Genomic DNA, 26,811 nt, shown 5'->3' on the forward strand with positions numbered 1-26,811 from the left:
GAAAGAAGACAGAGACAGACACCCACATAGAAAACATTAATAATCATTACTAAAATAGCTTTTTAATACAAACTCTTTTTTAAGAGTTCTTAATTTTAAGTAAAACTCTATACTGAGGAAAAGAAAGTTAGCCTATACTATCAGGTCCCAACAACACACTGAAACTCCAAAAGTTTAAGAATTAGACATTTTATATAAAAAAGTTTCATCAGAAAATAAACAAAAAAATCAAACATGAAAGCCCACACATATTCAATTCCTGACCTACTATCCTCTATTTGCACTACTGAAATATTTTAATTAGTGCTGTATATGAAGACAAATAGTAAAAGTTTATTATTAAAAACCGAATTTGATACAAATATGTAAGAAAAAAAGGAAAAGCAAGCCACTTGACCTAATTCATCCAATATTCTTTTAGATATACGAAACAAAATGCTATATATTTCAGTCACGTTTTGATATATACAAATCAAAAAATTAAGTATTTTATACCATTTATTTCAACAAATATTTCTATATAATAAAGACAAATTACTATATAAATTATAATTTAATTTAAAATAAATGTACCAAATGTAAACACATCCTATATATCTATATGTTTAATAAATTTGTATTTATAGAGTCAGTACTCATAAATATCATTCTGATAAAAAACATGACATGAATTATATCTGAAAACTAATATTAATATATTTGAGCCAGGCGCAGTGGTGCACGCCTGCAATCTCAGCAGCTCAGGAGGTTGAGGCAGGAGAATCAAAGCCAGCCTCAAAAACTTAGCAAGGCACTAAGCAACTCAGCAAGACCCTGTCTATAAAAAAAAATTGTTAAAAAGACTGGGGATGTGACTAAGTGGTTAAGCACCCCTGGGTTCAATCCCCAGGAACATATATGTATATATTTGAGCACTTATTTTATAGATGGAATTTATTACACATTTTTAAAAAAATAAGAATAATCAGTCCCTAACACAGGCAGGAGATTATAGGAAAAATTTGATCTCTTTTCTGAGGCAAATTATAATGAACAACAATAACTCAAAAGAAAAAAATAACAAAGCAGCCCTTAAGAAAGATTCTTTTTATCTTGGGTTGGGGGGTGGGGTGACATGGATATTGGTACTGGGGATTGACCCAGGGCCTTGGACATGCAAAGGATGCACTCTACTACTGAGCTACATCCCCAGTCCAACAGAGACTTAGAAAATAACACCAAATTAGAAGAAAGAAGGCAAGTTTTCAGAAAAAAATGGTACACATCAATACTTAATATAGGAATTCTAACTAGTCAGTCTTTAAACTTATCTAACTAGAAATCTGACCAATTTTGAAGAAAAAATGCAATACAAAGTTTTTGGGTTTCCACTGAGGTATTCGAAATACTTGAATAACTAAGATAAAAATAATAATCATTCTTCAGATTCTCTGAATAATGCAATTTAAAGATTACTTTAATTCTACAGTTAAATAAGCATGTTTTACATAAACTGACATTTCTTAGATTGTTTAACAGTAGTAAACCAATGGTAAACCACTCTATACGACTCAGCTAAAGTGTACTATTAAACAAAGCTAAAATCATTTTTCTTTTCTTCCCTCTACTTTAGTTCAGTGAAGCTTTCTATAGCATCCCATCCTCATACCTTTCAATCATGCTAATCATTATAATGTACAACCCTCTCTTTTCCTACATATAACCAACCATTTTTCTTGACTAAATCCTTCCTCTGTCAACACAGATAAAATTGCGTATACATCCTTATAACATAGGAATGTATGCCTATGTAACTTTTTTTTTTTTTTTTGAGTACCAGGGATTGAACTCAGGGGCACTCAACCACTGAGCCACATTCCTAGGCCTATTTTATATTTTATTCAGTGACAGCCTCACTAAGTTGTTTGGCACCTCACCATTGCTGAGGGTGACTTTGAACTTGAGATCCACCTGTCTCAGCCTCCCAAGTCACTGGGATTACAGGCATGCGCCACTGCACCCAGCTCTACATAACTTCATAATCAGCTCTTCAATAACTGTACTCCGGTTGTACTGTATTACCTGCAATGCTGCTTCTATAATTATCTAGTATATGGATAATTTTTATCTCAAAATTTAAATTTCAAGAGCAACTGTGATTACCCTAAGCATCCACTACTGTTAGGAATCCAAGTCAAAAATCTAAAGTACATATTCAAAGAGAACACTTTCCAAAAAGGAAGTCTAGAAAATTCTGCCAATTTGGCACTTAACTTTTACATCAAATTTGAAAGAAAATACTTAGTTAAGTATGAAGTAATTCAATTCTTAGCTACTTTTAACAACAGCATTTTCATTTTCATAAGCAATACAGAACACAGGAAATAAATTAGTGCCAGTAAACATTATAATCAAAGATCCAAGGAAAAAACAAAACTCACATATGTGTATAAAACAAGCACATATCTAGAGTACATAAAACAAGTTTTTGAAAAAAATTACTAAAATACTGATGACTGTACTGAAGATGATAATGGTATACTGAAAAGAAAAAAAGTGTTGATAGTATTTCTTACCTGATGATAAAATCCAGCTTGAGCCATGGGATCTGGTTGTGCCCACCTATAGCCTACATGAGGCCACGAGGTAAATGTCTCCCGTCTGTTAGCTTCACTATACATCAATGATCTAAAAGTAAATATAGATTATGTAATTGAAGTTTAGGCATCAAAACACAAGGGAACTGAGGCTGGGGAGATAGCTCAATTGGTAGAGTGCTTGCCTCTCAAGCACAAAGCCCTGGGTTCAGTCCCCAGCACCGCAAAAAAAAAAAAAAAAACAGGGAAACTCCTATTAAACATAATAGAAAAGTTTTAAAGAGTTAACAAAAACTGGGAATGGCAAGTTTAAAATTTAAACTTTAAAAAGGATAACTTTCAAGACTTTCCCTTAAACAGAGTATGGAAAAAGAAAATCTGATTAGTGGGTATTGCTGATAAATAATTCCACAGATAGATTAAATGAACCAATATTGAGCAAATAACAAGCAGAAAACAGGAAATCTGGAAATGAAAAGGTAAAAGCCCCATGCTTTCATCACATGCCATGTTTTGTATAATTGAACAAACTATAACCAAAGTAATACTGATTTTTTTCCCTCAACTATATTGAGGAAGTGTTTTAAGTGATGTGTTATTTTCATTTGCCTTTCATTTTTTTTTTTTTTAGTTGTAGATGAACACAATACCTTTATTTTTATTCTTTTTATTTTATATTTTATTCAGAGACAGGGTCTCACTGAGTTGCTTAGTGCCTTGCTTTTGCTGAGGTTGGCTTTGAACTTGTCATTCTTCAGCCTCAGCCGCCAGAGCCTCTGGGATTACAGGCATGTACCACCACACCCAGATATTCATTTATTTTTATGTGGTGCTGAGGATCAAACCCAGTGCCTCACACGTGCTGGGCAAGCACTCACCACTAAGCCACAATCCCAGCCCTTTCATTTGTTTTTGTTTTTGTTTTAAGTAGAAAGCAGTTTTCTGTTCTTTGTCCAGAGAAATCCTTTCCCAGGAAAGCTGTACTCTCCAGCGACTTATCAGAAAAGAAAATCTTCACAAGTTTTCATATTAAAATATACCAGCTTACTTGGAATTAAACTTGAAAGCACAAGAGTAATTTTTTAAGGGACTCTTTAAAGAAAGTCCAAAAGGATTCAAGTAAGAAAGTACCAATAAGAACAAATATACTCTTCCTAACACAAACTTGCAACTGACAAATGGAAGGGAAAAAGAGAACGTGGTAAAGTCATCAAAAAGACCAGAAACATAGTTCTCTTAAATTCTTCCCTCAGATTAATTAGTACATGGTTTTCTATAATACTGCTAGTAAGCTTACATTTACACATACTTGTATTTGGCTTTAAAAAGGGAGATAAAGGGAGGTCTCAATGGTAGTGGGTCTGCCCAACATGCAGAAGGCCCTGGGTTCAATCCATTATTTAAAAAAAAAAAAAAAAGTTCATGGGTTAGAAAAGCATTTTCATTCACAGGTTATAAGCCTTCAGGATTGCTCCTAGAACACAAAACCCGTCTCAGTTATATTACCACTAGACCTTTAACAGACTCAAGTTCAAAGTTCTCATACTGGTGCATGCCTATAATTTCAGCGTCTCTGTGAAGCAGGAGGATCTCAAGTTTATAGTCAGCCTCAACAACTTAGTGTGGCCCCAAGCAACTTAGTGAGACTCTGTCTCAAAATAAAAACAGAAAGGGTTGGGGATGTAGCTTAGTAGTTAAGCGTCCCTGGGTTCAATCCCCAGGTAACCCCCCCCCCAAAAAAAAAACTTCATAAGATTCTGCAATTTATTTTTAATAAAACACTGTATACTACAGTATAAAATATCAAAATTAGTATTTAGGGACATTTTAACATTCCCAGAAACAATGAAAATCCTATCTAATGAATGCATTTCCCAAAATATAACATTTATCATAGCCTCAACTAATTTTTTTTTTTAAATAAAGAAACGCTGCAACTTTTTACAAAGAAAATAGTTCTGCAGGGATGAATGTTTTATGATGTAAATATAGGAATTGCTCTGATAGAAGAAAAACTTGTTCTAATCATGTATTTTTCTTTTTTATCCCATTTCCAAATATATTCTAAAGAATATTTCATTGATAGTTACAGCAATTATCACTTGATACTCAGTTTAAAAGTGACAGTCTATTTTGTCCAAAAAGATAGAGATGGCAATACTGCTCTATTATTCTTCTCGATAGTATATGTTCTCCATATATTCTTCTGAATAGTTAATGTAATTAATAGAAGTTATTTATCTAATAAACCCACTTAATACCAATAGGACAGGTAAGGAGCGAAGTAACACTCTGCTAATAGATAAACTATTAAATGCTTCTACACTTAAAATAACAGAAATTTAAAGTGAGGGCTAGGGCTGGGGCTCAGTGGTAGAGTGTTTGCCTAGCATGCCTGAAGTCCTAGGTTCGAGCCTCAGTAACGCACACATGCACACACATGCAAGCAAAGAATTCATTTGGTAATGCCGTTGGTAACATCAGCATATACTATTCATAAATCACGTCACAAAAATGCAAAGGGATGGAGTTGTGGCTCAGTGGCAGAGCGCATGCCTAGCATGTGTGAAGCACTGGGTTTGATCCTTAGCATGGAATAAAAATAAAAGCATGCTGTCCATCTACAACTATAAATTTTTTTTTTAATGCATAGAAAGTTTCAATTCACTTTCAATGAAAATGTGAACATGTAAAATGCTACATGAGAAGGCAAATGTGAACATCTACCTAATCAAACCTGTTACAAAATTTTATACTTCAGTAAAGCATTCTAAACTTTAAAACCTCCCCTGACCCCACAGTACTGGGGATTGAATCCAGGGCACTTTACCACTTTGGGCTATATATCCCTTGACCCCATCCCACCCCTTTTTTAATCTTTTTTTGTTTGTTTGTTTGAGACAGGGTCTTGCTAAGTTGCTAAAGCTGGTCTCAGATTTGTGATCCTCTTCCCTAAGCCTCCTAAGAAGCTGGGATTACATCTTATTGCCACTCTGCTCAGTTAAAACTTTAGTACTTTTAACAGAATCTGACCAATGTCATTTCAAATAGCACATCATTAAGTTGTTAAACAAAAGCTTTACTAGCTCTTTCATTTGTTTTACACAAAATAGGACCTCAATAAATCTCCTAAAGAAAATGATCACTGAGGTATGATTTTTACAGTACTGTTTAAATCCAGCAGGCAGCATATTAATTTTTAACCCTTTGTTTTTCTTGGGCTGGGGTTGTAGCTCAGTGGTAAAGCTCTTGCCTAGCACGTGTGAGGCACTGGGTTTGATTCTCAGCACCACATAAAAATAAAAAAATAAAGGTACTATGCTGGGGCTGGGGAGATAGCTCAATCGGTAGAGTGCTTGCCTTGTAAGCATAAGGCCCTGGGTTCAATCCCCAGCACCAAAAAAAAAAGGTACTCTGTTCATGTACAACTAAAAAATATTTTTAAAATAATAAAAATTTTAAAATTATTGTTTTTCTTTAGAAAACAATAGGTAACACCACTTTCCTTTTACTCACATTCAGTTTTTAAGCTTGTCAGAATTTATCTCAAAGGGCACAAAATTTTATCAATAGCAAAATTATTCTTACATATTGAATAACTACAATAACTTTATTTACTCAAATATTTACTAAGCAAGTGCTAAATAGGATTTTTTCAAAATATAGTTTATGATCCCTTATGATCTTTTTTTTTTTTTTTTTTTTTTTTTTTTTGGTGCTGCTGGGATTGATCTCAGGGCCTTGTGCTTGCAAGGCAAGGACTCTACCAACTGAGCTATATCCCCAGCCCCCTTATGATCTTTATGATACTAAAAGATACTGTTTAATGAAAGCAATTCATGTAGTTTAATTCAGTATTGTGATAGAAATAAGAATCTAGTTTTCAAAATATTTGTTTAAATCATAATCATATTTTATAGTTAATCCAAAAACTAACAATTCAGTATATCACCTCTCTTTATAAGCAAGAGTCATACCTGTCTACAGAACGGCCTGGACCTACTCCAAGTTCTGGACGTGCACTAGGTAAGAGGTAAGACAATCTGTCCATCACTGAGGATGCCACAGGTAAGGCAGCAACATTTTGATTTATTTTCTTGAGTTCATTTACAATGGCACTGGCTATGGACTTCAACACATGATGAGGAAGATGAAATGTAACTGTGGCCCACTGAAAGAAAATGGGAGTATAAGCAAGGGAGAACACACTCAACAATAACCAAAATTATGACAATCTTATCAAATAAAGAACTATGTTTTCAGCCTCAAATAGGTTTACTCCATTAAGTGTATTATTATAGCTTACTGTTATGTTTATTTAAAAAAAAAAAACTTATTGAAAGGAGCCAAACATGAAAGCAAACTAACTGTCCAAAATAGATGAATGATTAAGAAAATGTAGTACTACAAAAGACAGCATTTAAGAAGGAAATTTTGTCACTGGTGACAACATGGAGAAACCTATAGGACATTATACTAAAGTGCAATAAGCCAGGCACAGAAACAACATAACACTGCATGATCTCACTTACAAGCATAATCTAGAACAGTTTAACTCCTAGAAGCACAGAGTAAGTGGGTAGTTACCAGAAGCTGAGGTAAAGGTGTGAAGATGTTGGTCAAAGGGTACAAAGTGTCAGGAAGAATAACTTTTGGTCATAACACAACATGGTGACCACAAATAAGTGTATACTTCAAAAACTGCTAAAAGAGTAGATTTTAAACATTCTTACCATAAAGGAATGATAAGTGGTAAGGTAATGGCAATTAGTTTGATTTAATCTTTCCACAATGTATTCACACATCAAAATATCACACTGTACCCCATAAATTATTTAGAAATAAGATATTTTTAATTTCTTTTTAAATTTTAATAAAACCTCAACTAATCACCCTGAAAAAAGATGGTTTAAAACTGGACAGTAGCACATCTTTCATATCATACCATGATTAAATGCACTAAAAGCATCTGTCATTTTTCATATTCATTTTTTACAAACATAAAAGAACAAAGTACGCACTCAGATATCTCCATTTGTAAGAATATATTTGGACAATTACCATTACTGGTGTATATGAGTATTCAGTCCAGCTTAACAAATGTATGTTTTCAATGTTGTCATCATAATACAGCACAGTAGCTGAAAGCATAAACTTTGAAGTCACACAGACCTGAATTTCCAGCCCAAATTCACCATCAACAATATAAAATAAGTGTTAACCCCAATTATTTAATATTTTAATAATTACTAAAGTCAGACGGCTGGGAAAAAAAGTAAAAGAAAAAAACTAGACTACAAAAAAGCTAAATATTTCCCACAGAAATAAGTCTGTAAAGTATATCCTGTGCTTAGATCAAGTTGGAATTGTTTCCACTCTGTGTAGTATACTCTAGGCAGTTATTATTTACCTTTGTAATTGGAAAAAGTTATGACCAAAAATGACTTGAATTGCCACAAAAATATATTTAAAAAAAGAACATTTCACCAGGTTTCTAGACCTAACTAACCTGTTCATAGATAGAAAGCCTCTTCGTTGAAAGGGAGGCTTCCTTCCCTTGAAAAAGGACAATTCCCCAGCTATAAAAATGTAAATCATACTCTGAGTTTTCCCCAAAGGGACTTGTGGGCGTTTACAAGTGACTACTGGATAAAAAGTCTTTCAGGCATACAAGAAAGGGGCTCTGAACTGACCTAAAACATGATGTGGTCATCAAACTAAGGAACAACTGCGTGATTAACAGTTTGGAACTAAGCTGAGTTTTCAGAAATTGTTAAGTTTACAGAACTACACTGCAGTTATTTCTCTAGTTCCTGAATGCTTAATTGGAAGAGACAGAGAAGAGGCAACTGGAGAAATTTCCACATTAGTTCTTTGCTTCTCTGAGGACCATTAAGGTAAGAAAGGTCAAGAAGCCATCACTAGAATTATCCTCCTCTACAAGGATATTATGCCAAAGCATTACCACATTCCTATGGAAATTTTTGAGATTAATGCCTCTATAAGAGACCCAAAAGATAATGGTGGTGATCACCCAGTCTCATCTCCATCTAACTGGCCTGTTTTGCCTATGCAGAATGTAAACAGAGCTTGAACAATGACCCTGGATTGTACTATCAGGTGGTGAAGTCAAATGCAGGTTGTCCCATATGAGGCATTTTTACTGAAGCAAATCAACAACTTTTCTGCATTTTGGTAGACAGTTATAGTTCTATCAAAGATTTTTCTAACAGACAGTAGCTAAAGTGTTGGTTGGATGGTAAGGTACTTAGAAAGATCGAACTGGATTTGAAGATTGTTAACAAGGAAGTCAAGGGTAAATGTCTAACAGACAGATCTCAAAGATAAACAGTGTGAAAATATTTGTAAAATATGTGAATGATCACCAAAAGGCACCCACTCCAGAGAAAATGACAAATTTTATATTTATATAAATATATATATCAATATGTATATGTGTGTGTATATATATATATATATCACTAAATATACAAAATATACATGCCAATTAGCCTTTCTCCATAGCCATTCCAGTGCAGTTCAATGGTCCTGTAAGCAAAAGGCCATGGCCAAAGATGAAGACTATGTACAATGGGAACTTCCTTTCACCAAGTAAAACCAGGCTAGGGGTATGTCTTAATGGGAATAGCCAGCTATCTGATAGCAGGTCACCTATACTGGAATTCTTCAGTCATAAGGGCAGCAATTTCTCTTCACTGTAACAGAGGTACATTGTGGGCATGCATCCTGTTTTGACCACAATACTTCTGCCATTGTATTATATCACTGCATGTAACTAACAGAATAACTAACAGAATTTCTTATGCACCATCATGGTATTCCAGACAATTTTTTCTTCTGACCAAGGAAAGAAACTGATCTTATCATGTACCATCCAGAGGAGCTGGCCTGATAGAAAAGTGCAATATACATACACAACCTACTAACAACTCATTGTCAACACTAACTGGGAGAGACACTGAAAGTTTGGAGTTCTACATCACTAGATGAATTATACGCTCCAATTCAACAAAAAAAATCACAGTACCATTTCTCCCAGCATGATCCCTATTATACCTAGTAAAGTCATGCAGACTTTCTTTCTTTCGTTCTTTTTTAAATTGAAGTTCTACAGGTCTTAAATCCTAAGGGAGAAATATTCTACCAGGATTACAACAATGATTCCAATGAAGTAGGTGTCGAAACTGCTATCCACTTTAGGAATCCTTTTGGCACTAAATGAATAAGCAAAGAAGCATTTATTCTACTGGTTGATGTGACTGAAACACAAATAAGGGAAAACTGGATTGATTCTGACTAAAAGGAAAAGAGAACTTAGATAGAACCCAAGAGATGCTCTAGGATGCCTCAGAATACTTCTGCATCTAATGGTAAAAGTGTATGAACAACTACAACGACCTAAAAAACATAGCAACAATGAGGATTCGGATTGTTTAAGAATGATAATACTACACACACAGAGACATAAGGACATTATATATAAGGCTTTTTGGCTGTTGTTAATTTAATCTTTAAATAATACAGTTCTGTACCCAGTAAGACTATGACTAAATTTCAGAAGTAGTTAATATCATCTAGGGAAAGATAAAATATCTGTTGAAACTTCTTGCCTCCCTTTTCTAGAATAAAGAGAATCTTCATTTGTAACACAGAACACTGAGAAAAAAAAAAAAGTATAATCTTTTTGTTGCATGAAAATACAAACACATATAGAAACTGTGTATGGAGACACAGAGCAGACTATACCAATTATTAAACTGATGTCCCTCAGCTTCTGTTCTGTCATGTCGGGACTTAGACAAGATAAATTTCTTGTCAGTTTCCTGCCAACAGGAAAACAGAAGGGAAACCGGAAAGCATGATGAAGGAAGAAAGACCTGTTCCTTGATATTATGAGTCACTGTTGTCAGCAATGATTCAGGGAAAAACCTGGTATAGGAGTTTGATTCTTGCAATCTCACCATTTTTGTTTTTTGTTTTGTTTTTTTAGCATTTCCAAAACAGGTCTCATAGAGTTCCCTTAAAGGTACTACCATCAGTCACACAGCACCTCTCTTCAGACACTGAGTCCCAATTCAACAAGGCCTTCCTCCTAGCAGTTTCTCCTCAGAAGTCTGAGTCCAGATCCATAGAATCTAGTCTCTAAGGTTTTAGATTCTGATCATCCTAACTTCTTTCTCTTTGTTCTTCTATACCAAAATGCTTCCAATAGTTACCATCTCTGCGTTATCTTAGGATGTCCTTCGTACTTTACAGTTCTCAAAAATTGTAAATCAAGTCCTTACAAAAAAACTCCCTCTGCCTAAATTCCTAGTATGGTTTCTGCTTTCCTAAACAAAACGTTCCATTAATGGAGTATGGACTAATAATATCATAAAATCAACTACAAAATAAAATTCAATGCAAGGGTTTTAAAAAATGCAGCCAGATGTGGTGGCGCACACCTGTAATCCCAGCAAATTGGAAGGCTGAGGCAGGAGGGATCCATATTCAAAGCTAGACTGGGTGATTTAGCAAGACCCTTTTTCAAAACCAAAAATCATATAGGAAATTCAGTAGTAACAGAAACTTTGCGTTCAATTCCCCGTAGCATTAAAAAAAAGAAGAAGAGGAGGAGAAGAAAAAAGCAGATGATTTGAGGATTGATGTTTTCATATGAAAACAGCCAAAATACAGTCTAAAGTGAAATAAAGTACAGTACAATATTTTAGTATAATTACAACTGTACTTGAAAAAAGAGCTTTTATCATTAACCTTATATTCTTCAGTATGAAAGGCTTCTATGTATTATATTCACAACTCGGAAAAGTATTAGCTGAGCACAATGGCACACACCTGTAATTGCAGCTATTCATGAAGCTAAGGCAGGAGGATAGAAAGTTTGAGGCCAGTGCAGATAACATAGTGAGATCCTATATCAAAATTAAAAAGTTAAAAAGGGCTGAGGATGGAGCTCAGGGGTTAAGGACCCTGAATTCAATTCCCAGTACCCAAGAGAGAGAAAAAGAGAAAGAAAGAAAGAGCGAGAGCGAAATCTACAATGAGAGCAGTTTCAGAAGAGAAGGGAAGCAAAATGCAAAAGGATGGAGGTATTTAGTCTACTATATTCCCAAACAACATAAAAAATTTTTTTTCTTTTCAATTTCTTACCTTAGCAACTTTGTGGTTTGCTGCAGTCTCGTGAGATGTATTTTTTAAACCATCTTTGAGCTGTGTGATGAACAAATCATAACCCTCTGTACTGGAAACATCTACCTTTTCTAAACACGCTGATAAAAGTTGCTGTGCCTAAATAAAGAAAGGTGATCACAAAAAAATTAAACACAACAAAACAAAGTTAAATTCAGGTCCTCAAATATTTTGATTTATGATGATTATGACAAATACTATATAAAACTTACCTACTTTTATTTCTATTACCCAAACCTAAATTATCAAATAATAGTTTAAAGACTGTTATTCAGAATAATACCATTTGGTAAAGTTTCAATACACATTATTACAAACCAAATCAAGAAATAAAAATGAACAAGCTGAAACCATGAGCAAAAATAAAATTTTTTTAATTTCAATAATTTTTCAAAAATTTTTTTAGTTGTAGATGAACACAATATCTTTATTTTATTTATTTATTTATTTTATGTGGTGCTGAGGATCGAACCCAGTGCTTCACATGTGCTAGGCAAGTGCTCTACCACTGAGCCACAACCCCAACCCCTAAACAGGTAAAATTTTAAAGAAATACATAAAGTTCTCCAATGAGTTTTAAATACTCAAAACTATGCAGTCATTTAGCAAGTAATATGAAATATTACCCATGTATTCAATATGAACCATCTTAATAGAACTATATGGCTGGTATAAAGAAAAGAATACCAATACCAATCCTAACAAACCTAGGAAAGAGTGATGGACTAATGTAATGCACTGAATAAGAATAGTGGAATGTCTACAATGAATATTATGTGAACAATGGAGTTGCAATTATGTAAGGTAAAAAGAGAAACACAGCAGCAGAGGAAATAACAAGCAGGGTGTAGGACAGAAAGAAGTTATATACTTAACATTTCAGGCAGTGTAGTAGGAAAATTTATGATTTGACAGTTATTAAATGCTCAAATATTTTATTGTAATTCTTTGGTTCTTTTTAAAATTTGAACATAGTTTGGTCTTATCTTTCATTGCTGAATATATTATATATCCTTTATTAAGATAACAGCTCTGCCCAGCACAGTGGCACACGCCTGTAATTCCAGCAGCTCGGGAGGCTGAGGCAGCAGGATCTTGAGTTCAAAGTCAGACTCAAGCAAAATCGAGGCACTAAGCAACTCAGTGAGACCCTGTCTCTAAATAAAATACAAAATACAATACAGGACTGGGATGTGGCTCAGTTGTTGAGTACCCCCTGAGTTCAATCCCTGGTACCAAAAAAAAAAAAAAAAAAGAATCATTTGTCCAAAGATTTTGCACATGCTCAAGCCTCATATAGTCTAGTAACAAAAGGATATCTATTTTGGGAACTTGAACTTCCAGCAACAAGCTTTAAATATTAACATAAAATAGACTACTGTTGTATGACATAACTGTGAAATCTAAGTGAATACATTTTAGCATTTAAAACAAAAAGCCTAACCAAAGAGAAAATGTAAATAGAAACAAGTATACTGTGCTTAAAATTCACACATTGACTTTTTTGTATCCTAAAAGCAGGAAATATTCTAATTTTATAAACTAATCATATCAAACTATCAAATGCAAAATAATTAATAACCAACAACTGAGCAGGAAGGCAAATAATTTCTTACCTTATTAAGAAACACAGTGTTATCATCGTTTACATTCAATTTAAGATGACTCAAAGTCCAATTACTTCACAAAATGCTTTCAAATTACATTATGCAAACAGCAACCCACACAAAGAACAAAACTAAGTTGGGATAAACTTAAAAATTAAGTAACATGCCTGGTACAGTGGCACATGCCTATAATCTCAGCTACTTTGGAGGCTACTAGAAAGATGGTCAGTTTTGGCAACTTAGAAAGACCCTGCCTCAAAATAAAATTTTTTAAAAATGCTGCAATTGTGCCTCAGTTGTATAGTGCTTGCCTAACATGGGCAAGGCTCTGGTTCCAATCTCCAGGGTCACCAAAAAAAAAAAAAAAAAAAGTAATAATAATACTGGCAAATTTAGAACTACAGAAAAACACCCATGGATGCAATTTAAAACTGGGGTTATTAAGACATGATACATAGCAAAGATTACTGGTTGTTCAACATAGATTCCTCCCTTTTTAAATACTAAAAAAAATAAATAACAAACCACCTCTTTCACCAACTCCTCTCCTGTTCTTGCAGCCATGTGACTAAATTCTCAACAATGGCATGAATACAAAAAGAGTACAGGGCAGGGAAACAAAGAAAACAAAAACAGATGAGAGAAAGAGGACAGAGAAGGGAAGAGAGAAGGGAGGAGAGAAAAAGTGAGAAGTCTGCCCAGGTGCGCTCTAGATTTGTGCTCTCCCTTTTCCTTGACCGAGAAATGAGACCTGGAGCAGTGGTCTAAAACTCAGGAACTAACCTCAGGGTTCAAGTTATCGAAGCTGGCCCTACACTTAGCCCTGGACTGCTACTACAAAGAAATCATCTTGGTTTTTTTTTTTGTTTTGTTGGTGTTGTTGCAGTGCTGGAGACTGAACCCAGGGCCTTGTGCTTCCAAGGCAAGCATTCTACCAAATGAGTTATATCCACAGCCCTCATCTTGTTTAATAAGCCGCTATATTCTGAGGTCTCTGTTACAGCTGTTTAACCTGTTTTGATGCACAGTTCACACCTAAAATAACACTTCAAAGAGCACCAATTTATTATGCTGAGGAAAGACAAATATTTAAAATGGTGATTGATAAGAATTCCTTTTTTATTTTGTTGGTACCAGGGGTTGGACCCAAGGCACTGAACCACTGAGCACATCTCCAGCCTTTTTTATATTGTATTTTGAGACAGAGTCTCGCTAAGTTGTTTAGGACCTCACTCAGTTGCTGAGGTTGGCTTTGAACCTGTGATCCTCCTGCCTCAGCCTCCCAAGCCACAGGGGTTACAGGAGTGCAGCTGGCAGTTGTTTTTATATGGATACCTATATTACATTCTTAAGGACAACTTAATTTTTCATTTAACATCTAATAGATTGGAAATCACATTAAGTACAAGAGCACAATGATACTTATTTCAACTTACCTCTGTAACAGGCAGTTCAAGTTGAACCACATCATCCTGCTTTGAAACTGGTGTTTGCAGAGCAGTGTCTAACAATAATATTCCATTAAGGTCCTTTCTACAACCTACTGCATAATCATCCACAAATATAACTTTATCCACAGCAGAAATATACTGACATTTCACCTGGCCACCTGGTTTAGCTGTTAAAAGAACAAAAATTTGACACTTAAAATGTTAAAACCAACAGTCCATTTAAAAAAAAAATGTTTATGTGGCAAATATAACATATAATCCTGGACTGGAAAAAAAATTTGCTCTAAAAGACATGACTAAGACAAATGATTTTTTTCAATGTATATATTTTTTAGTTGTAGGTTGACACAATACCCTTATTTTTATGTGGTACAAAGAATCAAACCTAGGACCTCCTGCATGCTAGGCAAGCGAGTTAACCCTGAGCCACAACCCCCGTCCCAAGGGACAAATGATTAAACTGGAATATATACTATAAAGAGTCAATGTGAAATTATCAGTACTTGACAACTACACTGCTGTTATAAAGAGAATATCACTGCTTTAAGAAATAAACACAGAAATAATACGGGACAAATAGGCCTGATATGTGCAAACAATTCTGAAAGAGAATAAAAGTAATACATGTATATATATGTGGGAATAAAAAGTAAATGTGGTGAAATATTTAAAACTGTAGGAACTGGGTAAAAGAGGGAAGATTTTTGTACCATACTATTCTTGCAATTTTCCTTTAAGTTGAAATTATTTCAAAATTGAATTGTTCAAAACAAGATTTTTAAAAATTAACTACTTGTTTTTTTTGCAAAGTTCAATAAACAAAGTAAACACAGACTTTATGCTTACTAGAAAATTACATTCAAAGTTCTTGAGGGCTTTATTATCTGAGATTAAATTATGAACAATATTTTTAGAGACCAAGTTATGAAAATTAGTAAAGTCCCTCGTTCAACTACCATTGAGAAGACAGGTACCTACCATTGAGGATCAAAGTTCTGAGTTAGCACCAGAGAGGTACTTTAATGGAAAGCCACTGAGCACACACCATAACATTTCTGAGAACAAGAATTTCAAGTTTTACAAAATACGAAGCAATAGAAGCTTTAGATGGAATTTTAAAAGTACAAAAAAGATAACATTCACTTTACATTTAAGTCTATTAAAAGGTTTACAAGTTTAATGTTAACTTTCTTCTATAAATACAGAGTTTGTAAAAGGGATCTTTTTTTTTCTTTTTCTTCTTTTTTTCTGGTACTGGGGATTGAAGTCAGGGGAACTCAACCACTGAGCCACATCCCCAGCCCCTTTTTGTATTCATTTAGCCATAGGGTCTCGCTAAACTGCTGAGAGAAGAAACTTCTTAGTGGGCAAGCAATCCCACTGCTAACACACCCCATTCTAAGCTCCCATCACACTGTAGAACATACCTGTAACTGTTACTGCTACTGTCTAATGATTAACAAAAGCAGAAAACTGTAAATAAATCAGGGCCTTATTCATCAATATCCAAAAGTCATTAAACCTATTATAATCAATGAATCTTAGGGCTGGTTTTCTTAATCCCAAATTATTCTCTTCTGGGCTTAAATGGGCATCTTGGAGGCATTACAAAACTTATCAGCAACTAATTTATGATCTACATGAAACAAAACAACAACAAAAAAAAAAATCATAAAATTTCTAGAGCTGAGTATCCCATCTGGAGTTTTGAAATATATATTAGCATACAGAAAAAATAATATCTGTAATACACTAAAATAGGAATATCTGCGAACAATTCTGGTCTCAAGGTAAAACCATAAGGAACAATACAAATTATAGGAACTAAGTGGAAAACCTAATAAAATAGTTTTAGAAATCGATAACTATAAATTAAACTATAAATAACATTTTAATGTTCAAGATAGGTAACTAGTTAAACTCTAAAAATCACAAATCTTGTTAACTTTTCCAGGTAAGTATGTAATGGTACAATTCCCAGGGTTTTCAAATGGGTTTCCATACAACCCTGAGAGATTCCATGATGTCATTAGATTCCTAAACAGAACATGACAGAAAGAAGTTAACGAAGTGTTTTTTTAAAAATACTTTTAATTGTAGATGGGCACAATTTTATTTTATTTAATTTTTTTATGTGGTGCTGGGGATCAAACCCAGTGCCTATGCATGCTAGGCAAGCGCTCTACCACAACCCCAGCCCCAATAATGTTTTTTTATTTTTTAAACATCTCGCACTATGCAATGCTAGCACTTAAAATAATGGGCAGTGATCATTCAGTGTTGTCAGCAATTTCTTTATAGAGCACTGATCATATTCATTGGTTGAGTTCATTTTCAGTTTCTGAAAACTTGAGTTAGGGAAGACCATTGATAAATGGTATGTATGGGGGTCATATTGTTCAGAAGGGAAAAACAGTAGGCTGATGCCAGCAGGCATACTACCCCAAAGGTTACCTTAACTTATTACATTTGCAAATATCTTATTTCCAGATAAGGTCACATTTCCAGGTTCCCCAGGGACATGAATTTTCAGGGAAGATTATTCAATCCACTCTCCCTTTCTCTGAATCTTTTACTCTGACTGAGAACTTTAATATTTGTCAAGTGCATCTTAAGCAGTGCTTAGAGTGAAGTCCATAAGAATTAAAGGTTTATATTGTAGTAGAGAAGGCCTCAAATCAATAATCTAAACTTCCTACTAAAAAACTAGAGAAAGAACCCATGTGTAGTGGTACACACCTATAATCCCAGTAACTCCAGAGGCTGAGGTAGGATTCCAAGGTTTGAAGCCAATCAACAATTAGCAAGACCCTGTCTAAAATTTTAAAAAGGAATAGGGATGTAGTTCAGTGGTGAAATACTCCTAGGTTCAATTCCCAGTACGAGAGTGGGGAGGGGGAACCCTGCAGAAAGAGCAACAAAAAAACCCAAAACAACCAGAAGAAATAATGAAGTAAATTAAATATGGAAAAGGAGAATTTGGGATGTAGCTCAGCAATAGAGCAATTGCCTAACACGTGCAAAGCCTTGGGTTCAATTCTGCTATGGTTTACATGTGGTGTCCCCCAAAAGCTCACAAGTAAGACAATGCAAGGAGGTCTGGAGGAGAAATGAATGGTTTGTAAGAGTCTTAACTCAATCTGTGAATTAATCCCCTAACAGGTATTAACTGAATGGTGACTGAAATGGTAGGGTGTGGCTGGAAGAGGTGGGAACTGGGGCATGGCTTTGGGGTATATATTTGTATCTGACCAAGTGGAGACCTCTCTCTCTGCTTCGTGATCATCATATGAGCTGTTTCCCTCTGGCACACACTCCGCCATGATGTTGAGCCTCATCTCAAGCCTCAAGGATGGAATATACTGTTCATGGAGTGAGCCCTCTGAAACTGTGAGCCCCCAAATAAACTTTCCCTCCTCTAAGTTGTTCTGGTTAGGTCTTTTAGTCACAGCAGAGAAAAAGCTACCTAAAACATCCCCAGCATAGAGAAAAGACAAAGACAAAAACAAACTGAAACATGATAAGGTTGGGTGACTAAGCCAAGATCAAAAGTTTGCAAATAAGGACCATACCTTATTCCCAAATTCAGGGCCCAGGTCCCTATTCCAACTGGAGCGTCATCTGTTGCTTTAATCTGCTGCTTACCAAGAAGCGAAAACCCCTAGGCAGCTGAGGTTTTGAGGTTACTGCTTATCAGATTCTGCCGTGTCCCTAGAGGCCTTGCTACTACTACTGCTGGGTCCTGAGACAGGGAAGGCTCACTTGAGGTACTTGGATATTTAAAACCCAGAGGGAAATGCAAATCAAAACTACAATGAAATACAACCTAACACCCATTAAAATGTCTATTGTAAAAGAAAGAAGAAAGTGAAGGGAAGAAAGAAAGGGAAGCAAGGGAGGAAGAAAAAGAAAAAGGAATATAGAAAATCAATACAAGTAAACAAGCAGTTCATTGAAAATATCAGTAAAATTGATAAACATCTGGCAAGACTGGCAAACAATAAAAGGCAAAAACACAAATTACCAATATCAGAAATGGAAGAGAAGCTACTCTACACAGTATATAGATATTAGCAGATAAGAAAATACTATGAAGCCAAAAGCAGTGGTTGCACACCTGTAATACCAGCAGCTTGGGAAGCTGAAGCAGGAGGATTGCAAATTCAAAGCCAGTCTCGGCAACTCAGCAAGGCCCTAAGCAACTTGGTGAGTCCATCTCTAAATTTAATAGATTTTTAAGGAACTGCAGCTGTAGTTCAGTGGTAGCATGCTTGCCTAGTACATGTGAGTCACTGGGTTTGATCCTCAGCACCATAATTAATTAATTAATTAGCTAATTAATTAAAGGTATTGTGTTCCTCTACAACTAAAAAAAATTTTTTTTTTAATTTTTAAAGGGCTAGGGATGTAGCTCAGTGGTTACATGCCCCCTGGGTTCAATCCCTGGAATGCCCCCTCCCAAAAAAAGAAAACACTATGAACAACTCTATGCACATAAACTATACATAAATATAAACCCGTAAGTTAGACAACACAGGTGAAATGTACTGATTTCATGTGAACCACAAACCCAATTCACCCAAGATGAAACAGATAATCTGAAAAATAGAATTCGTTAAGAATCTTCCCCCAAAAACTCCAAAACCACCAGGTGCTGTGGCACATGCCTGTAATCCCAGTGGCTCCGGAGACCGAGGCAAGAGGATCACAAATTCAAAGCCAGATTCAGCAAAAGCAAGGCACTAAGCAACTCAGTGAGACCCTGCGGGAATGTGGCTCAGTGGTCAAGTGCCTCTGAGTTCAATCTCCGGTACCAAAACATGATAATAATGCAGCTGGCCCTCAATAGGGAAAGGGGGAGCTACTACTGAGGAGGCATATATGTAAACCAAGCTACTCAGGAGGCTAAGGGAGCAGTACCTTAAGTTCAAAGCCAGCCAGAGCAACTTAGTGAGATCCTATCTAAAAATAAAATAAAATAAAAAGGGCTGGAGGCCCAGTGCAGTAGCACATGCCTGAAATCCCAGCAACTCAGGATGAGGTAGGAGACTACAAGTTCAAGGTCACCTTGGGCAACTTGACAAGACCCTGTCTTAGGGGCTCAAAATTAAAAGAGCTGGACTGGGGATATGGTTCAGTGGTTAAGTGCCCCTGAGTTCAATCCCCAGTACCAAATATAAAACATAAGATAAATAAAAAGAGCTGGGGATGTAGTTCAGTGGTAAAGCACCCCTAGGTTCAATCCCCAGTACCTCAAAAACTAAATAAATAATGTTGGACAAGTCATATTACATGATTTTATGACCTACTAAAAAGCTAAGGTACTATAAGAAAGTGTGGTATTGGCACTGACATACAGCACAATGGAACAGAACAGAATTCAGAGACAGAACTTCATAAATATAACCATTTGATTTTTCAATTATCTTTAAATCGTGGTAAAATAATCATAACATAAAATGTATTTTTTTTATTGTGTTTTTTTTATTGTGCTGAGGCTGGCTTTGAACTTGCCATCCTTCTGCCTCAGTCCCAAGAGCCACTGGGATAACAGGCATTCGCAACCATGTTCGGCAAAATTTACTATTTATGTGTAGTACTCAGTGGCATTAAGTACATTCACACTGTTGTATAACCATCATTACCATCCATCCACAGATGTAGATCCCTTTCCCTCAACCCCTCGTGATCATGACTGTTTTCTATGAATTTGATTATTCCAAGTACCTCATATAAATAGTATCATACAGTATGTTTCCTTTTATGACAGTCTTATTTAATTTAGCATAAAGTCTTCAAGGTTCATCCATGGTATAGCATGTGTCAGAATTCCATTCCTTTTATTAGTTCACACATCAGTGGATACTCAGGTTACTTCCACCTTTTGTCTATTTAGAATAATGCTGCTGCCGGTTGAGGTGGCACACACCTGTAATTCCAGGGACTGGGGAGACTGAAGCAGGAGGATGGAGAGTTCAAAGCCAGCCTCAGCAACTTACAACTCAGCAAGGCCCTAAGCAACTCATTGAGACCCTGTATCTAAATAAAATACAAAAAAGGTCTGGGGATGTGATTCAGAGGTTAAGTGCCCCGAGTTCAATCCCTGGTACTCACCCTCCGCCCCCCCCACCCAAAAAAAAAAAAAAAAAAAAAAAAAAAACAGAGGGAGAATAATGCTGCTGCCATCACTGGTGTGCAAGTATCTCTTCAATTCCTTGCTTTCAATTCTTTGGGTTTCCCCAGAAACAATTTCTGGAGTATAAGGTAGTTCTATTCAGGTGCAGGGGGTAGGGGGGTTAGAGATTGAACCCAGGAGCACTTTAACATTGAGCTATACCCCCAACCCTTTTTTTTTATTTTTTATTTTTATTTTTGAGACAGGGTCTTGCTAAATTGCCCAGATTGGCCTCAAACTTGTGATCCTCCTTCCTCATCTTCCTGAGTAGCACGGATTACAGGCATTAGATCAGTATATTTTAATTTTTTGAGAACTCTCCATATTGTTTTCCATAATACTATACCACTTTAAACTCCCACCAGCAGCGTACAGGAGTTATAATTTCTTCATGGCCTCACCAACACTTGTTATTCTTTGGTTTTTTTTTTTTTTTTTTTTTTTTTGGTTTTTTTTTAATAGAAGACATCCCAAAGGGTATAAAATAAATAGTATCTCATTGTGGTTTGGTTTGCATTTTGCTAATGAGTGATGTAGAGCATCTTTTCATATGCTTGTTATCCATCTTCTCTGGACAAATGTCTATTCAAGTGCTTTGCTCATTTCTTTACTGAGGTTTTTTTTTTTTTTATTGTTGACTTTTAGAAGTTCTCTATATATTCTGTATGTTAATCCCTTATAAGATATATGATTTGCAAATATTTTCTCCCATTTTGGGTATTGCCTTTGTACTGTTGATAGTGTAACTTCTGATTCACAAGATTTTTAAATTTTCATTAAGTTTGACTTGTTCACTTTCTTATACAGCCTATGGTTCTAATACCATATTTTTTAAAAATCACTATCAAATATGACATGATTAAGCTTTTCTCTATGGTGTTTTGTTTTGTTTGTTGTTGTGGCTGGTTGGTTTCTGGTACTGGGGATTGAACCCAGGGGTGCTCGACCACAGAGCTACATATGCAGCCTTTAATTTCTCTCTCTTTTTTTTTTCTTTGAGGTTAAATTGCGCAAGCTAGCTTTAAATATACATCCTCTTGCCACAACCTCTGGAGTCTCTGGGATTACAAGTGTGCATAACCATGCCCAGTTTCCCCTACATTTTTAAGTTTTCTTCTTATATTTTTATGATTGCAGCTCTTACTGGGTTCAATTCCAAGTACCAGAAAACATATAAGAAGGTAAAAAGATAAATTCAAATGAAAACCCTGGCCACCTCCACATAATGAAATAACAGGTGATTACTCTTTTCCTTAGTTTATCTGATATGCTGTAAGTTATGTGACTTTTAGAATTGAAAATATCAAAAGAATTTGTTTTCAAAAATTAACTATCAATTCTAATACTTTATTTTTCCTAATACTTTAAAAAAAGTTAACTCTTTATCCCTGCACACTATGTATATACATCCCTACAAAATTTGCAAACTGACATGATACACTATAAAATTGTACTTCAAGAGAATTAGACTTCAGAGTTTACAACAACCTACTAGGTAGGGAAGACTGGAGGAACTTTAGATTGGGCAGAGGGGAGTGAGAGGAGGGGAAGGGAGGGGTGTGGGGGTGATAAGGATGGTGGAATGAGACAGACATTATTTCCCAATGTACATGATTAAATGACTGTTGTGACTGCACCATGTGCAGCCAGAGGAATAAGAAGTTGAGCTCCGTTTGTGTACAATGTGTCAAAATGCGTCCTACTGTCATGTATAACTAATGGAAGGAAGAAAGGAAAGGAGGGAGGGAGGGAAGGAAGGAAGGAAGAGAAAGAAAGAAAATAATAAAAATAAAACAACCTACTACAATGTACTTATATACAAATATTCAAAGTCAGTACAGAGGGCTGGGGATGGACCTCAGTGGCAAAGCACTGGCTTAGCATGTGCTAAGCCCTGGGAGGGTTCAATCTCCAGTACGGGAAAAACAACAAATTATAGGTGGCACACACCTATAATCCCAGCAGTTGGGGAGGTTGAGGCAGGAGAATCATGAGTTCAAAGCCTGCCTCAACAATTCAGCAAGACCATCTCTAAATAAAATACAAAAAAGGGGTGGGGATGTGGCTCAGTAGTTGAGTATCAGGGTTCAATTCTCAGTACCAAAAAATAAAAATTAAAAAGACAAAAAAAGGTATAAAATCAATGCTAGGTTCTCACAAAGCTCTTAAACTACATATTTTTGAATAAAATCATTTAATAAGAGAATGTTTGTTAGTTAAAACTACAGCACTAAAAACCAGTGTTTTTGTAAAAAAGAAACTGGTACAACAAAGTTTGTAAAAGTTCAGTGGTGGGACCATGAAGAAAAAGTAACAACAATAAAATATAATGCAGGGATGGTATCCTTCCAGGCCAGAGAACCAACATCTACCGAAGCATAGAAGGGGATCTTCAAAAGATGCAAAATTATCCAAAGAATTCCACATTCCAGTTCTCTTTAGTCATGTTAACGAAAACTGACACCAGCCTCTCTTATTACAACTTTAAATATGTGACATCAATTAAGAAAGTTTTGAAAACAATCATTACTGAAAATTTTTCATAGATGGTACTCATTTCTAAGGACCTATTATTCCCTGCAAGACACTACTGGGTCTTTTTCATATACTCAATCTGTCACAACAACTTAGGACTAACAGGTTATATTCTCCCTTCACAATGCTAACCCATCTAAAGTAAACTTTGGAGACAAACTTCCCTATCTGATTATGCTCAAAGAACCCTTAATTGTCTGTAAATAAATAGCTGTTGTTGCACAAAGTTGCCAATGTGAAAAAGTAACTCAGCTACAATCAATACAATTCTACAATTTGTAGTGTGTGTTCATGTGAATTCCCATTTAGAATTCATATTTGAAATTACTGTTTTCTGTTAAATATAGATAACACATATCTCCAGAATGATCATTACAGAGACCCATCATTCCTCACATACCCTATATTTTAAGTCAGCCCTAGTCAAATTCCACCCAAAATATTATAAAATCCAACCAGATGTTTTTGCCTACTCTAGTTACAGGCCAATAGAAAGTTCTTCTGATTATCTGCACTGCTAACTCCCCTCATTTAAATCTTTATTCAAATGCCACTCTAACAGCACAAACTTAATACCCCGTTCTTGTACCAGCTTTAATTTTTCTTATGGATTTATCACCACCTGACGTTATAGTATGTGTGTAACAGAGCTCTCCCCACTAAACCATAAGTTCCAGGAAAGCAAGTAGTATCACCAGTACTTCACAAACAATAACTTTTTCAATAAAATCAACCACTTCATACGGTTTTGAAGAATGTTTTAATATATTAAACTACAGTGTGGGAAATGCAATACTGTAGTTTGCCTTTAATGAAATAAAACAAAAACACTTCTAGGCATCAAATAGCTGACCTGTTGATACAGATAGTCCACATCCCTGTCCTCCTATTCTCTTTCTTCTCTTCTTCCACCTCCCCCAGTGTGAGGTCACTCTCCTTAACTATAGTGGCATTTTAGTGAAAAAAAGTATCAGAGGACCTAGCTGAGTCAAATGACCAAGAATTACAGAAAAAAAAAAAAGTTAAAAATAGATAGCAACAGAAACTCAGACTTTGATATATTCCTGCTACTCAGACATATTTCAATATATATTCACTAAATACAATTTTTAGAAAAATAAGATGTCTTATTATCTGAATTTTTTTCTTACAAAGAAAAAAATATTTCAAGACTAAATAGAATATTACCAAATTCAAACAAACAAAAACTGTTTCTCATTTATTCCAAACATACAAAATAAGCTTGTTCATCCAAGGCACTATGTTCAAAGTCTGAACCCCTAAATCCAACTGCACATTAGAACCAGCTGGCATGCTTTCAAGGGCAGGTAGGTGGGTACGCCAAGACTCCACTCCAGACCATTTAAGTCAGAATACTGGAGCCAAAACAGGGTATATTTAAAAGCTCCCCTAATGATTTTCATGGACAATCAAAACTAAGAGCCAATGCCCTGTGCTCTATCGCTTATCTTACTTCTCTCTCCTACTTCATAAATCAAAGTACAATAACAAATCATGAAGATTAAATCTCAAAAACACTTGCATCTTTCTCTCTAAAATTTATATCATTTCCTCCCAAAAGTAAGCATAATGTCTACCTCCTCTAACATACATCCCTAATTTAACACACTCAAATTGAATAATGACTTTTTATAGACTGTTTCATTCTTTTTAATTGTACCTCCGTTATCTCCTTTCTATATGTCCTTCTTTTTGTAATTTGTCCTATATTATGTCTTCTGTACCACAGAAGTTCATCTGTACCCCCTCCATTGAAGTGCTACAGTTTACAAAGGGTTTCTACATTTATTATATAATCAGATGATATGTCTGCGAAAATATTACTAGTCCTTTTTAAAGATGGTAGCTCAGATGTGTCCTGCCAAAGGCACCCTTTTCATGAGGCCACAAGCAGTTCGATGCACATATCAGGTACCTCCTTGCTCTCTTCCCCACTGCTCTTACACAATACTACGTTATAGAAACCTATTATTACTGTTTAAGTTCTATCAACAGATTGAGGAGAAAATTTCCAATTCATCTTATTATTCCCTTACTAACACTTGTTGAACTGAACTATATAACTTAAAACACCAATATAAAAAATAGCATTTATTGATATCTTATGGTAAGTCAAGCAGTATTTTACAAATCAGTGCATTTAACCTTGCCAATAATTCAATAAGTACTAACACACAGAAAAGGTAAGCATGTTGACTAAGGTCGCTGCTAGAACGAGATGAAAAAGCACCTGGAAGTGAGCAAGACAGTTCCCATCTGGTATGTACAGAGCAATAAAAATGCTCTGGTTCCAGAGTCAACATCCCGAACAAGTAGACTGGGCTTTCTCTATAATGCCAATGCCTTACATGATGTTCTCATCACTTCTCACAAATGGGTTATTAGCTTCAAATCTTTCTACACACAACTCTAATCATATCATAACCTACAATGGCTCCAATGTACTGAGAACAACTCTCCTGAGTTCAATCTCCAGTGCTACTTTTAAAAAATAAATAAATAAATAAATAAAGCCTTGGCTTAACTGAGCCATGGCTGCCAGGCTCCAAGGTCTAAATCTTACACTGTCAGTCATTAAATCTAAAACTACTAAAACAAAGATTAGAATAAATTCTCTGCCAAAGTAAAACCATCTTTGAGTATTCAAAAGTTAGGAAAGCCTGGATGGTAAAAATTGAATAAATGTACAGGACCTTTAAAATGTAAGCAAAACATTAAAAATAGATCTTAGTATAAATTTACTATAATTCACTATACAAAAGTGTTTTGCTAACAAAACAGCAAACCTTTGACATAAACTAATTCATCATTTAAGATCACTAAAGTCAGTTGACTGAAACAGAGCCTAACTCCATACTCAGAGACCAAAGAGAGATTCTATTGAATTAACTTTTTATAAGAATACATCCAAAAGGTAACTTATCTTCTAGGGTTATAGAAATCCCAATTTCATAATATATTATCTCTCAAACAATAATTGAGAGCAAAAAGGCTACATATACCAAGTTAGTCTTCAAGAAATACAAACTGGTTTGAATTACTTAAAAATTCCCTTTACTGGGAAATATTGCATTTTTTCTAAAAATTTACTTCTTGAGGACCATGAAGGCTTCAGTACTTCTTAAAACGGGCAGCTCAGGGTTTCAGGACTGCTCAAGAGACAGGAGGATCACAAGTTCAAGACCAGTCTCAGCAATTTAGTGAGTTCCCAAGCAACTTAGCAAGACTCCATCTCA

General features: G+C 35.3%; 1 protein-coding gene across 1 annotated transcript in view; it reads right to left on the reverse strand.

Annotated features, from left to right (window-relative positions):
* Window positions 1-26,811, reverse strand: part of BIRC6 (baculoviral IAP repeat containing 6) — a 213,402-nt gene that overhangs the window by 178,488 nt on the left and 8,103 nt on the right. Inside the window, 4 exon segments of the mRNA XM_079109988.1 lie at window positions 2,556-2,667; window positions 6,554-6,747; window positions 11,748-11,885; window positions 14,830-15,011. Of these exon segments, the coding sequence (XP_078966114.1) occupies window positions 2,556-2,667; window positions 6,554-6,747; window positions 11,748-11,885; window positions 14,830-15,011 (626 nt within the window).

Source organism: Sciurus vulgaris (genome assembly GCF_902686455.1).
Source record: "Sciurus vulgaris genome assembly, chromosome: 14".
In the NCBI taxonomy this organism is placed as follows: Eukaryota; Metazoa; Chordata; class Mammalia; order Rodentia; family Sciuridae; genus Sciurus; species Sciurus vulgaris.